General features: G+C 47.2%; 1 protein-coding gene and 1 long non-coding RNA gene across 2 annotated transcripts in view; both read left to right on the plus strand.

Annotated features, from left to right (window-relative positions):
* The window catches only part of SKAP1 (src kinase associated phosphoprotein 1), a 280,282-nt gene extending 273,158 nt beyond the window's left edge, over nt 1-7,124 (plus strand). The window contains exons 12-13 of the mRNA XM_045488552.1: nt 4,551-4,659; nt 7,012-7,124. Coding sequence (XP_045344508.1) covers nt 4,551-4,652 — 102 coding nt within the window. The 3' untranslated portion in view covers nt 4,653-4,659; nt 7,012-7,124. The remainder of the gene's footprint in view (nt 1-4,550; nt 4,660-7,011) is intronic.
* An 888-nt stretch (nt 7,125-8,012) lies between these two features.
* Nucleotides 8,013-16,753, plus strand: LOC123603535. Its single transcript, XR_006714925.1, has 3 exons — nt 8,013-8,604; nt 15,998-16,095; nt 16,648-16,753. It is a non-coding gene; the product is annotated as an uncharacterized LOC123603535 (long non-coding RNA).
* The last annotated feature ends 36 nt before the right edge of the window (nt 16,754-16,789 follow it).

Below are 16,789 nucleotides of genomic sequence, written 5' to 3' on the forward strand. Positions count from 1 at the left end.
AAAGTTGACTTCGAGCAGAAGACTGTCAAACAACATTGTGCCCACCCTCTGCCTGTGAGGAGGCGGAAGAGTAAAGCTAGGGTTTTTGTGAGTAACAGTGAGAGAGGAAGACAGAATGTGTTCCCCTTCACAGCAAGGCTTTATTGGAAATGGTGTTCCAGCAACACGCTAAACAAAAGGCAACACTACAAGAAAACATCAGGCAGAAACTGCCCTAACTTTAGTGTTGGAAAATGGACAGTAACATAACTTGTACGGAGAGGAGCTTAAATTGTCCTGACAGGCAGAGGCTAAGGAGCTCTGGGTAATTTCCCACAAGGCAGCGCGGACAGTAGGGAGAAGCTGGCCTGGGGGACGAAGGGAATGAGAAGGCGTGGGGAGACGGCGTGCTGGGTGGTAGACACATTCATTTATTTAAAACTGGCTTTCAGGGGCGCCCGGGTGGCTCAATCGGTTGAGCGTCCAACTTAAGCTCAGGTCATGATCTCATGGTTTGTGAGTTCAAGCCCCGCATCAGGCTCTGTGCTGACAGCTCGGAGCCTGCTTCAGATGCTGTGTCTCCTTTGCTCTCTGCCCCTCCCCCACTCATATTCTGTCTCTCTCTGTCTCTGTGTGTGTGTCTCTCTTTCTCTCAAAAATAAACATTAGAAAAAATTTTTTTAAAAAGACTGGTTTTCAAAAGCTAATTCCCTGTTCTTCTTAGGATCAACTCAGTCTCACTTGTTATGGCATTTGAGACTCTCCTCATGGTATTTAAGGAGCCATTTGGGGAAGGTGTCTCCAAAGGCCGTTGCTCTCTTCCTGCCACAACCAGTCTAATCACCAGGGGAATATCTTGGAGTTAGTTGTAACTAAATCTGCTCAACTGAAAGAATAAGTCCCAATGCTCCCCTCATTTCTTCATAACCTCATTGAACAAGTATTTTTTGGCCCCATTCTGTGCCGGGTACCATGCTGAGTGCTGGGAGTGCAACAGCAAACAAAACCAACAAGGTCCCAGCTCTCACAGAACTTTCCAGCTAGTGACTGGCTCTGAGACAAAGGCAGACTGATACAAGGCAGGGTGATGAACTCATTTCCGGGGAAGCACAGGGCACAGTACTGTGGACCACAGAGCTGGGACCCCCACACAGAGAGTTTCAAAGAGAGGCTTCTAGAGAGTCTAGAGCAACCCAGGAATTGAGATCTGAAGGCTGCTTAGGAGGGAGCCCCATGACAGGGAGGAGGGCAGGAGAGGCTAAACAGACAGAGGACAGGCTCCAAGATAAGAGAGCCTGTGGCCCATGGGAATAGTGAGACAAAGTCTGTTTTACTAAGGGTCCACTGGATTTAGGGGGTGCACGGCAATGCTGAGCTGTCGATGGGACCAATCTTGTCTTGAAGACAAGATTGGAGGGGCAAGAACGGAGATACAGAAACCAGTGTGGGGGGTTGTTTCGGTAGTCCTCATGAAAGATGACAGTGACATGACTAGGGTATCGGCAACGGGAATGGAGAGAAGTGCATGGATTCCAGTAATGCTTTGAAAAGAATCTGCAGAACTCAAGGACTGACTGGAAGAGGGGGGTGAAATTGGAAATGACTCTTGGTTTTCTGGCTTAATTAACTGAGTGCATGGTGCTACCACTCACTGAGATAGAGGACACAGGAAGTAAAGATAGTTTGGGGGTGGGAATGGAGATAGAAGCAGGATGAGGGGTTACATTTAGGATATGTTGAGTTTTAGCAGCTTAATAGATATGCAGTTGGGTATTAGGAGCCAACACTTAGATCTGGGCTGGAGCTATTGTTGTGAGTCATTTACGTGGCAGCTCAAGCATGGACGTATATAAGGTTGCTCAGGGAAAGTGCAGTTAAGTCAGGAGAGGGCCAGGACAGAACCCTGGAAACAACCATATTAAAAGGAGGGGTAGAGAAAGATGAGCTTGCAAAGGAGAACGAGAAGAAGCAACCAGAGGTAAGAGGGAAGCCAGGAGAGTGTAATTATCATAGAAACTAAGAGAAGAAAATGCCTCAAGAAGGGTCCATGGTGCCAGGACTGCTGAAAGATCAAGTAAGTTAAGGACTGAGAAGTACCATCCAGTCTGAGAAATTAAGGAGGTTGTAGGCGACCACGGACAAAATGTGTAAGTGGAGTGATAGAAGCAGAAGCCTGAGAAGAGTGGCTTGGAGATGGAATAGAAAGCAAGAACTTGGGGTAGAAAGGGAAGTAAACCCTTTCAGTAAGTTTGACTGTGAATTAGCAGTTGGCATAGGCTACTAGAAATGGGAAGTTGATGGGGCACCTGGGTGGCTCAGTCGGTTAGGCGTCCGACTTCAGCTCAGGTCATGATCTCGCAGTTTGTGGGCTTGAGCCCCGTGTGGGGCTCTGTGCTGACAACTCAGAACCTGGAGCCTGCTTCGGATTCTGTGTTTCCCCCACTCTATTTCTTCCCCCTCCCCTGCTCACACTCTGTGTCTCTATCTCAAAAATAAATAAATGTTTAAAAAAAAAAGAAAGGGGCGCCTGGGTGGCGCAGTCGGTTAAGCGTCCGACTTCAGCCAGGTCACGATCTCGCGGTCTGTGAGTTCGAGCCCCGCGTCGGGCTCTGGGCTGATGGCTCAGAGCCTGGAGCCTGTTTCCGAGTCTGTGTCTCCCTCTCTCTCTGCCCCTCCCCCGTTCATGCTCTCTCTCTGTCCCAAAAATAAATAAACGTTGAAAAAAAAAATTTTTTTTTAAAAAGAAAAAAAAAGAAATGGGAAGTGGACATGTGGTGGGAACTATTTAATAAGTGTTTTCAGGGGGGCCTGGGTGGCTCAGTCGATTGGGCCTCTGACTCTTGATTTCAGCTTGGGTCATGATCTCATGGTTTGTGAGTTCGGGCCCCACGCTGTCTGTGCTGACAGCGTGGAGCTTGCTTGGAATTCTCTGTCTCCCTCTCTCTCCGCCCCTCCTTCTGCCTCTCTCGCTCTCACTCTCTCTTTCTCTCTCTCAAAAATAAATAAATGAATATTTTTTAAAAGGATAAAGAAAACTCAGCTTTTAAAAATATTAAAAAATAAGTGTTTTCAACGACAAAAGAAACTTGAACACATTTTGTGCTGATGGAAGGAGCCATTTACAATAGGGCCGAGGTCGGACTCCACAGAATCTCATCTCTGAGAAATAAAGAAAGTGGAAGAGTTACAACGGCACGTAGCGAGGGATAGTCTTAAACCCAAGCACACGTGGGGAGAGACTCTTTAAACCAGAGGAGGGATACGTCCTCCACTTCAATGGTAAAGAGGGATGGTTGTCAGTACAGGTTAGTTCCTCTTTGGTGGCTGAAAGTTGACACATCTGACAGGTTCTCTTTCCTTTTTGAAGGTGGAAAAAAGGTCATCCGCTGAAAAAGGGGGGAGGCAGAGGTGGAGGTGGGGAGATACTCCATCAAAAAAGAAACAGAAAGATGCCCAGTTATCCTGGAATTTTATTGTGTCACCCACCTGGTTTTCTTTCTTTCTTTTCGTTTCTTTTCCTAGTAGAATTCAACAGCCAAGGGTGCAAAAAGCAGACAGGTAGCTTCACGGTACCCCAAAGCCAGCTGAACCAGAATACAAGATATTGCCTATATATTCCTAAATTTTACTTCCATCAAAAGAAAGAAAATATTTTCTGGTGCTTTCAGAAGTACTCCCATAATGTTTAACACCCACTGTGCTTTTGGAGAAGCTCTTCTGTATTCAAGATGCTCCACTCCCAGCCCTGTGACTGCCCCTTCTCTTAAACCCTTTCATTCCCTCTCTTATTTGCCCCTCTCTGGAGCCCTTATGTCCTGCCTGTCATTACTGAGGTACCTATCAACCTCCCACCTCTTCCTGGAGAAGAATCTAATGTTTAGAGCACCTACTATGTATCAGACGATTATACTCCCACAACAAGAGGGGAGAGATATTATCCCTGCTCTTACAGAAGAGGAAGTGTAAACTAGGAGAACATAAGGTCACATGGCTACAAAATGACCAAGTGGGGATTAGATCCCAGTCTGTCTGACTCCAAAGCCCATTACTCTATATGCTATAAGCTCCTGGGGAGCAAGCAACGCTCTGATCCATCATTACATACCTCATGGGAACTCAAACAGCACTTTGCACATGGAAGATGCGTGGTAAATATTATTGATTTGAACTGTGACCTGATTCCCTGAATATCTTTAGTGCTCTGGCATTTCGGACGTGCCCGACTTTCTCAGAAGAAGCCAATCCACTCTGCTTCGTAAAAGACATGCTCTTTACAATGCAATGGCATTTCCTATACGAGGTTTACATTGTTAACAGGAAGATAACAAAATGAAGGGTTTGCTTTCTTTCTCTAGATGATTTTTTTAAATTTAATAATCCCATCAGAGGATAATCCCTGATGGGATAATAATCCCATCATGGACCCAAGAAGGGTCCATGGTGCCAGCACAAGTCAGATTGATAGTGTCGACAAAGAAATCACGCAACATTGTGTCCCATGCAATCACTATAAAAGATGAACAGAAACGTGACCAAATTCCAGCTGAAACCATCCTCTTTTCCTGTTTCAGGAGTATAACATGTATGGCTGGTGGGTAGGAGAACTGAACAGCCTCATTGGGATTGTTCCAAAGGAGTATCTCACCACTGCCTTTGAGACGGAAGAAAGATGAAACCCAGGTATCAGAACTATTGCCGAGAAGTCTGTTGGCCATGCCGTCATTTCTCTGGGAAGAATAAGAATTGCCAGTGAAGTGGCTTTTCTTCATGATTTCATTGACATAGAAATTTTATTTTTCTCTTCTGCAAAAATCTGGAGGTTAATGATCCAAGGTATCAGGTCCCAGATATCTTCTTTTTTTGCTCCTCTTGTGTGTGGCCAGCATTCTAAAGCTTACCTCACGGCCCAAGACGAATGCCGCAGCTCCAGCTATCATGTCTGTACCCTGCCCAGCAGGAAAGATAAAATGAAAGAAGGGCACAACCGCTTGTTTTAAGGACATTTCACAGATGCCGCACACACCCCTGCTTGCATTCCATTGGCCAGAAGTTGGACAGATAAGACTTATTCTAGGTAGAACCTGTGTCCAGCTTAAAAGTGAAGTGGGGAGAGGATTTGTTAATAAATTAAAAGGGGAGAATGCATATTGGGGAACAACTAGGAATTTCTGCCACAAGACTGGGTCTGGGTTTCTTTACCCCCTGTTCCCAAATCCAGAGCACCATTTCCCCCAAATGCCCACGTATTACAATATGACTGGCCAAGACTAGGACTCCAGTATGAGGATTCCCATGAAACATAATCAAATTAACTTTTAGGTAATAAAGAACATGGCTTGTGTTTTATGAGCAAGAACCACATCATATTTAAAACAGTGGAGTGAGTGCTTGCTTTGGGCGGGGTAGCAGTAGGAGTTGCTTTGGAACCTCGTGGCTTTTGTTTAGACTTAGGATGGCCCTGGAGGGTACCCACGCTAGCATGGTGTCGCGAGCTCCATCTTCCGGCCTAAAGTGGGAGCTTGTGTGACAGTGACACACAGACTGTCCTTGGAACCTTCCAGACCAGGGCCACTCTAGTATGCAGCAGCGGCTGCATGGATTCATTTAGGGAGATACATAAGTATAGATCTTACTCTGCGATGCCCTTGTACAACCGTAAAGCACCAGCCCAGGCCTGTCACTCAAGGTTTGACTGTATGACTTTCCTGCTGAGGACTTCATTTCCTGGCCACGAATGCAGAAGAGTTGGGCTTTTGCTGTCAAATCTAAACAGATTCACTCTACTTTGCTTTGTCATTTATTTAATGACAGTGTCGTTTATCTCCTCATTCTCTCTGACTCAACAATTCTACATCTAGAAGTTAATCCTATAGCTACATTTGCACACGCACAAAAGGATATACACATGAGGCACCTGGCTGGCCCAGTCGGTTCAGCATGTGACTCTTGATCTCGGGGTTGTGAGTTCAAGCCTCACATCAGGTGTAGAGATTACTTAAAAATAAAATCTTAAAATACACACACACACACACACACACACACACACACACACACACACACGTGGTCTGTAATAGCAAACCACCAGAAATGCCCTAAATGTCTGGGAGAGACCTAGCCAAGTAACTGTAGCACATTCATAGAATTAAATACTATGCAACAGTAAAAAAGAAATGGAAGCTCTCTACACTAATGTTGGTAAGGGGGTAAAAAAAAAAGCAGCAAAGTAGGGTAGACTAATTTGTTCCATTTGTGTAAAAAGGGAGTCTCCAGGGGCATCTGGCTGGCTCAGTAGGTACAGCACGCGACTCTTGATCTCAGGGTCATGAGTTTGAGCCCCACGTTGGGTGTGGAGAAAACTTTTTATTTATTTTTAATTGTTTTTAATGTTATTGATTTTTTTGAGAAAGACAGAGAGAGCGTGAGCAGGGAAGGGGAAGACAGAGAGGGAGACACAGAATCAGAAGCAGGCTCCAGGCTCTGAGCTGTCAGCACAGAGCCAGACGCAGGGCTCAAACCCACAAACTGGGAGATCGTGACCTGAGCCGAAGTCGGACGCTTAACCGACTGAGCCACCTGGACACCCCTAGAGATTTTTTTAAAGGGGGCAGGAGGAGGGGCGCCTGGGTGGCTCAGTTGGTTGAGCGTCTGGCTTCAGCTCAGGTCATGATCTTACGGCTTGTGGGTTTGAGCCCCGCACATCAGGCTCTGTGCTGCCAGCTCAGAGCCTGGAGCCTGCTTCAGATTCTGTCTCCCTCTCTCTCTGCCCTTCCCCAGCTCATGCTCTGTCTCTGTCTCTGTCAAAAATAAACATTAAAAAAAATTTTTTTAAAGGGGGGGCAGGGGTAGTCTCCAATTGCCTCTATGTGTAGAAGATATCTCTGGAAGGACAGAGACAATAACACTGGTTGCCTCCAAAGACAGAGAAAGTGCATGACTGTGGGTAGGAGGGAGACACTTTTTACTCTGTGCCCTTTTATACCCTCTTTATTTTGCATATCATAAAAGCAAATTTCTATATTTTTCCTCCTTTAGGACACATATCCTTGTCTCTACCCTGCCTTTTTGAAGAGACTGCTCATCAGGAGTTCCTATCCGGCCCCCCTCCCCAGACACCCCACCAACACCATGGACTCTTCTCTTGACTGAACGGACCCAAGCCTCTGACACCTTGCAGTCACTGCAAACCGCCAGCAAGATGAGTGGGAAGAGGCGGAGTCAGCAGATCTGTTGCTAACCTTCCCTTGTACTTTCTCCCACCTTCATTTTGTTTTCACCCCACCTCTAAACGTGTCCCCACATCCACACCTGCCCTCTCCACAGGCTTGTCACAGAGAAGGTGAGAGAAAAGGAAACCTTTGGAGGAGGAAGTTGCTAGTTGTTTCAGCTGATTTGAAAAGCATAAATAAACTTCCTATTTGGTTCCTTGCAGTGTGTGACAGTGTCAGATTTCTTTTTGCAGTGGTATCCAAAGTGCTGGTTCCGAGCATTCTTGCCACCTCCAAACAAAGGACAAAAGGATAGCCTGAGAGAAAACAAAAACTCAGGCAGAGAAGGAGGCTTGCAGTTATCTTGCTGGGCAGAATCCCCTCTGGAACCCAGGCCTGCTGCTCTCTGGTTGGCTTCTCAGACTTCTTCTGGCTGCATACTTGGTTATTTTTCCTTACGTGCTGACTCTGAAATGAGACAGGGCTAGAAGCAAGTCCTTGGAGTCAGCACGTTGGAGAGTTCCTTTTCAGACCCCGGTGAGCAACCACAGTGTGTCTTGCACCTCAAGTCCCAGATAAGGGCCAAGGAAGTGCTTTGAGGAGGTCTTATGTGTGCACAGCCCCGTTCTTGTCCCTGTTGTCTGTACCTAGTGCTCAGGTTATCTGTGTCTTGAAGAGGCAGCAAAGCAAGGTGGTTGAGAACATGAGAATAAACCCCAGTTCCCCATTTACTACATATGTTCTCTCAAGCAAGTTACTTGACATTTTATGCCTTAATTTCTCCACCTTAGAATCTAGTGGGGACTCTGTTTCGGTGGGTCATTAGGAAAATTAAAGAGGCAACATGTGTAACATACTTGGAACAACGCCTGGCCTGTAGTAACTGCTCAATAAGGCTTAGCTATCATTTATGGCCAGACTCACTGTGCAAGAAATTTTGGAAAATGTACAACTGAGCAGCTCTAGAAATTTTACCTCTGAAACTGCCTATTCAGAGCAGTCCTGGAATGGCAATAGCCCTCCTCACCTCTGCAACAACCGTATTCTAGCCCTGCAGTAAGACACCCATTTCACATCACCAAGAGGAAACTGGAGAGCTGTCAATGCATCCCAAGTTTCTCAGAACATTTTATGACAGCCATTCATTTCCAGATTGCCTGACCCGGGAGTTTAAAAAAAAAAAAAGAAGCTTTTTGTGTATGAGAAGATAAAGAGGTAAGAAAAGGGGACAATGGGGTCTGGCAGAAAAAACAAAAAAGAGGGAGATAAAAGGCAATACAGAACTGTTGATAATGTGCCCTCCGCTTTACACAGGGCGCTAAAGGAGACTGAACCACTAGGTGGCAGCAGATGAGCAGATGAACCAAAAACAACCAATTGCCTCCCTTTCAGGAAGCTTTGCACCAATCCCAACCTACAGGTAAGCACAATGGGCATTGTTCTGAAGTGTTTACCGGAGGAGGCAAATAGAAACCCCTCTATGCCCCCAGAGTGTTCCCTCCCTTAAAGAACCCCCAAGGACCCAACGCTATAAGGCTGGTGGCTAAGAGGAGAGAGCACCATTGTGCCACCGCTGTGTGAATGAGACACCAGAAAAGGGAAAACCAGAAGAGGAAGAGCAGGTTTCTGGGGCAGGGTCAGAAGAGGGATGAAAAAGGAGAAAGGTCAAGGTAACTTCACTCTCTGCATAGTTCAGCAACCTCTCGGTATCATGGCCATTGGCTTCCAGCATTTAAAACAAAATCCCCCTTAGTGCAATAGTTTCTTCTATGCCTGGAGGTGGGAGGAAATAACCACATGCCATACTGTGCAGGTCTTTGGCACCCCCATCAACTGCAAGAACAAAACTCTCAGACCTCTGATCCTTCTAGCTGTAAAACTCAGCAGAAAGAGAAATTAGATTGGCCCTCAAAGATATGAACAAATGGACTAATCAGGAATTTGGTCCATAGCCATCTGGCGATCTCTGACATGGTTACAGGAAAAGACAGAGGAAGTCGGATGGGTTGATAAGACTATCTACAGGCAGAAGGACATTCTCTTTTAGGAGAAAGTTCTAAAGGAGACCTTTTGGAAGCAGTAGATTCCTACAGTCTGTCTGAAGCTAAGCCACACCTACCAAAACTGCTCCCACTCAATTTGACAGCCACTATTTTAACCAACAGCCTCAGAAAGCAACTGGCTAATCAGATTACCACTTCTCTGACTCCGCTAACCAAAGCCCCACCTTACTAACTGGATAACTGGGGCATTAGACCACATATCTAACCACATTATATGTAGGATGGCTTCTTGATGGCCACTGATTGGTCTGGCCTGGGAAATAGGAGAGGGAGGCTTTTTCCCTTTCCTGATTTTATGTAAAGGAAGGAAAAGAAGAACAGAAAGATCCTTAATTTTTAAAAAAAAAATTTTTTTTAATGTTTTTATTTATTTTTGAGACAGAGAGAGACAGAGCATGAGAAGGGGAGGGGCAGAGAGAGAGGGAGACACAGAACCTGAAGAAGGCTCCAGGCTCTGAGCTGTCAGCATAGAGCCCGACGCGGGGCTTGAACCACGAACTGTGAGATCATGACCCGAGCCACCCAGGCGCCCCAAGATCCTGAATTTAAGAAGCAAATGTATATCTGCCTTTTACAGGTAAATAAGTAATAACTTACCGAGAACGCCTAACATCCGAGAACAACTAATTTAGTGACATCCACTGGATAATCTGACCCGGGGCTGCTAACATTTGGCCCACATTGTCCAAGCTGATATCTGAGAATCCTAAATGCTCTGAAAGCAGCCTTTCAGCTACATTTCACTAAAAATACTTTCTCCTAGTGTGTTTTCTCTGTCATCCATATAGCAAAATAGCACAGACACTGTTTTGCACCAGCTCAATGTTAAATTTTCTCATATGGTTGTCTCTCTTAAAAAATCTGTATTTAACTCAAAACCCACTGCACCTGTTCCTCTGGCGAATAAAAAATGGGAAAGAGAAGGGAATTCCTCTTGCTGCTCATTTCCTAAATTCAGACAGTCTGATTCCATTTAAAGTGACAGCAAGGGCAAAAGTTGGACCGGACGAGACGCGCCCCCTCCCATTGGAGACAGATACTTGATCTCAACATAGCCTGTGAGGAACTGCCTAGATTTCAAGTTAGCGTTCACTTCTTTTTTTAGCTTGCTCAGTTGCACCGCCTCATTTGCCATCAGTCTCTGCAAGTGGCAAAGCTGAGGATCTGAAAGGTGTTGACTTGGACAAAAATCACACAGAATCTGCCCGGGAAAGAGCAAATACAATGAACAGCCCCGGAAATTCTCAGTCTGCTGCTCTGCTTGTTGAATCACCCGAGCTGGGCTGCAGTTAGACACCTCCAGCGACACATTTTCAAATTCTACTTTTGGTGCCAGTCACTTGCATCACAATGAAGCAGTGGTTCCGTGCAAAGAGCAAGATCACGCATGTGCAGGGGGGAAGGGGTGAGGGTACATTCCTGCCTTTAAAAACCAGTCTGAGAAAGATGGAGTTGAAGAAAGAAAGAAAAAAAAAAAAAAGAAACCAAAGTATGTTTTGTTTTGTTTTGTTTTCATATAAGAACAAAACTCTCAGATGACAAGTTCAGAGGTGCTTTAATCTTTGGCCAAAGAGAAGCCCTCCCCACAGGTCTCCCCACCAGGAGTGGCTCTGGAAGGATAAATCTTAACATGGCATTGATTTGCTAATTCCTGGAGCACCAGCAAAATCTGTGGAGCTGATTTAGAAAAAGCAGCCGTCTACACAGAGGATTATCCCTGCGACACAGCCCAGTGACTCAGACTCATTTTCTAGTTTGTGGATTACCATAGTCCCTTGCTCCTTCCCCTTCCCTCCCGCCCAGCCATTTCATTTCCCTTTAGAATTTAGAGATTGGTTAGGGAGTTTGAAACTTAGCAACTCAAAAGAGATTTTTCTTCTTCAAGGGATTTGAAGTGTTCTCCCTATTTCCCTATCAAAAACTAACTGTTCAGAAAACAGGTTGTTTTGGTGGGAGGTTTTTGTTGTTATTAGTGTGAATCGATGACCGTTCTTTTGCAACTCTATAGGATTCAATTAGCAATACATTTTCAGATGTAGCCCACTTCGTACAAAAATCTTTTATAAATGTAATGCCTCCCCCCCCAAAAAAAACTATCGTATTAGAGGAAACTGAACTAGAATTAACAAGGTGACCATATAACTTATTTCCCAGACATTGTTTGGAGACAAAAGGGGGAGTTATTGATAATTGATCATTGTGGCCAAGACCACAGGCATAAACCAGGATGAGAGGTCCCCCTAAAAATCAGGCAAAATGGGGCATCCAGTCACTTGGGGAGTGAGTGGACGGTAGACAGATTATCTGGCTCTCCAGATACGACACTTGGGAAATTCCTCCTAATGAAGTCCTCCCCTGCCAGCCCAGTTCCTAGACAAACTCTGCCAACTAGGCTCCTTTTCCTGATGCCTAGGCTGTTCCGAGAGGCCCGCTATCTCTGGCATCAGGCTGCTCGTGGGGCTGGCCGGCTGTTGGCCGCTGTGTGTGTTCAGTTCCGTCACGGGGCCCCATCGCGGCCAGCCACCCCTCCACCTGGCAAGGCGCCACGGAGGGAAGCACGTCTGTAGCCCTGGGCAACAGTGCGCTGCTCCCTTGCCTCCTGTGATGGGAGCGAGTTCCAAGAGGCTTCTAGTGCTGGTCCTCAAAGAGGGCATCTGGCTCTACTGTAGACGCTCTTAACCTGATGGTGAGCAGCTGGCCCTGTTTTATCCCCTCATCAGATCAGAGAACAGAAAACAGGCTACAGACACTTCCCTCTTACCTGCGGTCAGACACTCCTTACTCTGCCTTGAACCTCCCACCCCCCTCCCCCCAAGTGGCACAAGCACACCACCCGCCCCGTACTGGATGCCTCCCATGGGTCGGCACCCCGCAGGGCCTGTCACTGACATACCCCACCTCTGGGAAAGCACCTGGCATCTGGAGATTTTAGATCATTTCTTCGACGTCGCTAGGGCAGTGCGGGGGCGGGGCAGAACTTGGAGCTTTACTACTTCTTCTGTTAGTGGGGAATTCCTAACCTGGCACTATTGACACTTGGGGGCAGGTGATTTCATGTTGTTGGGGACGCTGTAGGATGTTCAGCAGCATCCCTGTTCTCCACCTACTAGACGCTGGTAGTACTCCTCTCCACTCACCCCCTCTTCCCCGGTCTGACACCCAAAACTGTCTCCAGACAGCGCCAAACGTTCCCTGGGAACAAAATCCCCCGTGGTTGAAAACCATGGTCTTGGGACATTGGTGTGCGTAGGGCCAAGCACAGAGAAACTGTCCTGCCTTCTAGAAGTGTGTGCTTTAGCCACTGGATTATAGTGATAGAAGCTTACTGCTAGGTTGGGAAGACCTAGGGTAAAAATGCCATGAATTCCTCAGGGTCTAAGAACCAGCAGGCCAACCCCGAAGCTCCATGGAGATCTGCTTGCCTGCACTGCTGCAGATTCCACTACAAAAATGTTTGCAAAAGTGGGGGTATAGCTCAGGGGGAGAGCATTTGACTGCAAAAATGTTTGCAAATGAATGGGCCTGTAATTGCTGATTTAGAGAGCTGCGTGCCAGTGTCTCACATCTTGAGCTCTGCGGTTGTGATCCTTGTTTCCCTTTCCTGTGGCAGAAATCTACAAGGGGAGCCCTGATCAGAACTCTTGATCAGGACTGAGCGAGATGCCGTGTACGACCTCAGAGCAAGAAACCAAGTTCACTGAAACACGGCACGAGGGCAGGTGCAGCCCATGGGGGGTGCTGGTTTCCTGTGCTTTGTACTGGGTAGGCCTGGGCGGTCCTCAGGCAGAAGTGGCAAGTGTCAGGGCACCTGTCATCTCCCTGCTGCAATTACCCTTCCTGGTCTTTCACGTTAGTTTTTAAGGGAAGTTTTCTCATGCAAAATAACTCCTAGGAGCTCTGTCAAGAACTAAAAATAAATAAATAAATAAAACACAACCAAAACCTACTGCTCTCTCCGGAGGCCAAGACAGGATGAGGGGTCTACTGCCTTTGTTGTTTTTGCCCGCACGGGCCAGACAGCAAGGCCATCGCTGGCCCTGGTGCCAGCCAGAGCCCTGTCAATGCTGCCTCCCCTGGGCTCCGAATCCAAGGCACCTGGAAGGGTTATTAGCAGGATTGGAACTCATCCCTCTGCTGGGACTGGATCATAATTACAGTAATTTTCTAACAGAGCTGGGCAGTAGGACTGTTTAATCAGCATTCGACTCCCTTGTGCTCCCAGCCCTCATCACTCAAGGAGAGGAGTGGGATGGCTCTTAAAGAGACAGTGCCCGCCTTTCAGCACTTTGAACAGATGTGCCCTAATTGGTAGAATATATCTAAGTCTCGTAGCTTATAGCAGGCAACCTGCATTGCCTCCAACAAACTGCCCTGGGCTCTCACTATTCTGGGCCTTCTGCTCAAGGGACTTGGGTCAGGCTGCCGGTGGGGCTGGCCTCCCCTACCAGCTTAGCCACCAGGGGAAGTCCATACACAGGGCTAGAGCACTTACGGAAGGATCTAAACTAGCTGGCCCCTTGGAAACGGATGGTCTGAAGGAAAAGGTGCTTGACGGAAGGAGGGACGCCAAGAGCCATAGATTAAGAAATTTCGGCAGGGGGTTTCCCATAATCCAAAGATTACAGAAGCATCTCATGTTCCTGCACTTCTGGGGGAGAAAAAAAAACCTTAAAAGACTTTCAGGTAGTCTCTTAATTCTCACACTCTGGCTTTCCCATGTCGCTCTACTTACTACTCCTGCCCCTTTTACTGCTGTGTAAATGCTCCCTTTTCTCTTCCTTTGCTGGTGGAAGTGGACCAGGTCTCCCCTGAATGGAAGGGAGTAAAATTATTCACTTTACTCATTGAATCAGGAGCATTGTGTCTTCTAAAAAGTGTGGCTCTTGTTATCCTTTGGAGCATAAACTGTCCGTGTTTATTAGACGTTGAGATATGAGGTTCCAGCTACCACTCCAAATCTAGCCATTTCTAAAGTGGAACTGATTTTTCCCAATAAGTTATTTCTCTAATAACATGCTAGCAGTGGCCCCCACTGCCCTGTTGGTAAGCCAAATGCATACGTGGTCTTTGTGGTGGTTCCTCAGCGTTGTGCACAGAAGAGAGCTAGGGCAGGGCATAAATTAGAAGAGGTGAGTGGGGGGCTCCCAAAGTGGGGTGGGCACACCCTCAGGAAAGAAGGTAGAGTGGGGCGAGGAGAATAGGAAAGGGGGGGACACTCATCCACAATTCAAGGACAGGTTACTTTGAGCCAGGTGACATGCCCTCTACAGAGCGGAGTCCTGCTGGCAGAGGGCTGCCCAGGAAGGTTGCTTGGGATCAGTGCCCAGGCGTGACCGAGGAAGTCACCGTCCCTCGCAGCGCTGGTTATCTGCTTGACTTCAGCTGCGTCTCAGCTGGCTGCTCACACAGAAATCTGCAGATGCCACCCCAGTCCCTGACTGAATGCTCCTGCAGCCTCCGTGAGGCAGGCCAGGCACTGGTCTATTTCCATTTCTCCCTTCGACCCCATTTCACATCTTCCTGGCTCACCGTCCTCCCCACCCCTAAGGTGTTGCGAATATAAACAAATTCACAAGCATGCAGTTAACTTAATGTCCGATCAGACTGTTAAGAGTCACGATCACCTCCCAAACTAAGCTACCAGAGAGGTGTCTAGGACTTGGTGGTGTGGATCTAAGGCCTCCACAGTCAGAAAGCTGAGGACTGCAGAGGGGCTCTGACTTCTGAGACAACTCCAAAAAGCTGTGCAGGTGGACTTGGACATATTTTTTTTTTTTTTTACCTTGAGTAGCAGTGGGTTTATTTTAGTTTAAAAATAAATGGGGGGGAGAGGGAGGGACAAACAAACACCCGGTCTTTCAGAGCTTGGAAACTAACTCTCACATGAATATGCTCTCCCACCACCTAAACATGTTTTTTAGGGGGGGCTGGCTGGCTCAATTGGTAGAGCACGTGACTCTCAATTTTAGGGTTGTGAGTTTGAGCCCCATGTCAGGGGTAGAGTTTACTTTTAAAATAAATAAATTTTAACTAAGTAACTAAATAATAAATAAAAAACATGCTTTAAAAAAAAAATTGTTCTTTTTAAAGTAGGCTCTATACCCAACGTGAGGCTTGAACTCATGACCCCGAGGACAAGAGTCACATGCTCTTCTGACTGAGCCAGACAGCCACCCCATAAAACCACAGTTTAGTTTCCTTAGCTAGAAAATGAGTATAGTACTTGCCCTGCCTTCCTCACTGGACACTGAGGTCAAGTCAGAGGATGCAAAGGAGACTTGTTTTCGTACAAGAAAACCTACCTCCACCCCCCTACACACACACACACACACACACACACACACACACACACACACACCCTTCCATCCACCAAACAAGATGAAAGCCATGAGCATGAGCACACTTATCCCGGGTAACAGGAAAGAACAGACTTGGGCCACAGAAGCAGCAGTCAGAAAAAAGGTGACTACATCAGGCACAGAGCCCAGCTCAAATCTAAGTTCAAACGCAAAATACTTGAGTTCCACAAAAGCTGAGCTGAGTACAGCTGGGCCAGCCCCTCTCCCCAGGGGCTCCCCAGTCTTCCCTACTGAGCTCACCAGCCCTGGTAGCCGGCCCTTAGCACACGCAGGGACGGAGTAAAACGTGACAGGCCAATGGCACTGCCTGGATGGAGAGGAAATTTTGGTTTTGCTGTTTTCCTGGCAACTCCAGGCCCGCATCAGAAAATCTCTTCCCCTCCCTTCTTAGGACATCTCCTCCCATGGCATACACTCAACTGTGCACAAGACGGTGCTGGGATGGCGCCTGGCCTTGGATTAACTGAGCTGCTGTTGTACGCACTGCTGGTAATGGATCATTAAAAAAGCCGGGAGTCAGAAAAATCGCATCCGTGTCTTTGAACGGCTCCTGCTGTCCCAGCAGCCTACCCTGCTGGCAGAACTAGCTGCTGAGCACCAACTCCAGGAAGAAAAGGAGCGAACAGAAGAAGGCCAACCCAGCTTGCTGTTTTTTGGCTGAGTAGGGAATTGACACAGACCACCTCCGGCTCCTGTCTGGAAGTTTCGAGATCAGAGAGCTTCAGGCACAGCTGGGTTCACAGCTGCACCATTTGGAGCATTGGACTCATTAATATTCATGAGTCATCCCCACCAATCGGCAGAGCGGATGCCATTAGCTTAGCATCTGTCGGGTTTTTGTGAGGGTTGCGTATGGAGTTTTTTTCCCCTTTTAAATGAACTTCTTTTGACATTTTGGATTTGCCTCTGTAGGTTTTCTAGCCTCGCCTTGCTCCGCTGCATCATATAAAGGAGAGACCCAGGGGAGGCGGGCAGGAAAGAGGGATGGGTCCCAGCCAGGGCTCTGCATCTGCCTGTTGACAAACTTTATTTCTCTTTCAGCACCTGGCACCTCAGACAGGCTGCGAGGACGGAAGCGGCAGCAGGTAAATTATCCCTAACAAGGTTCATGCCCACAAGTGCGAGAAAAGCCGGATCCTGGCTCTCCAGAAGACGACCCTTCCTCCAGCGGTGGACTAGCGCG

Source organism: Leopardus geoffroyi, chromosome E1 (genome assembly GCF_018350155.1).
Source record: "Leopardus geoffroyi isolate Oge1 chromosome E1, O.geoffroyi_Oge1_pat1.0, whole genome shotgun sequence".
NCBI lineage: Eukaryota > Metazoa > Chordata > Mammalia > Carnivora > Felidae > Leopardus > Leopardus geoffroyi.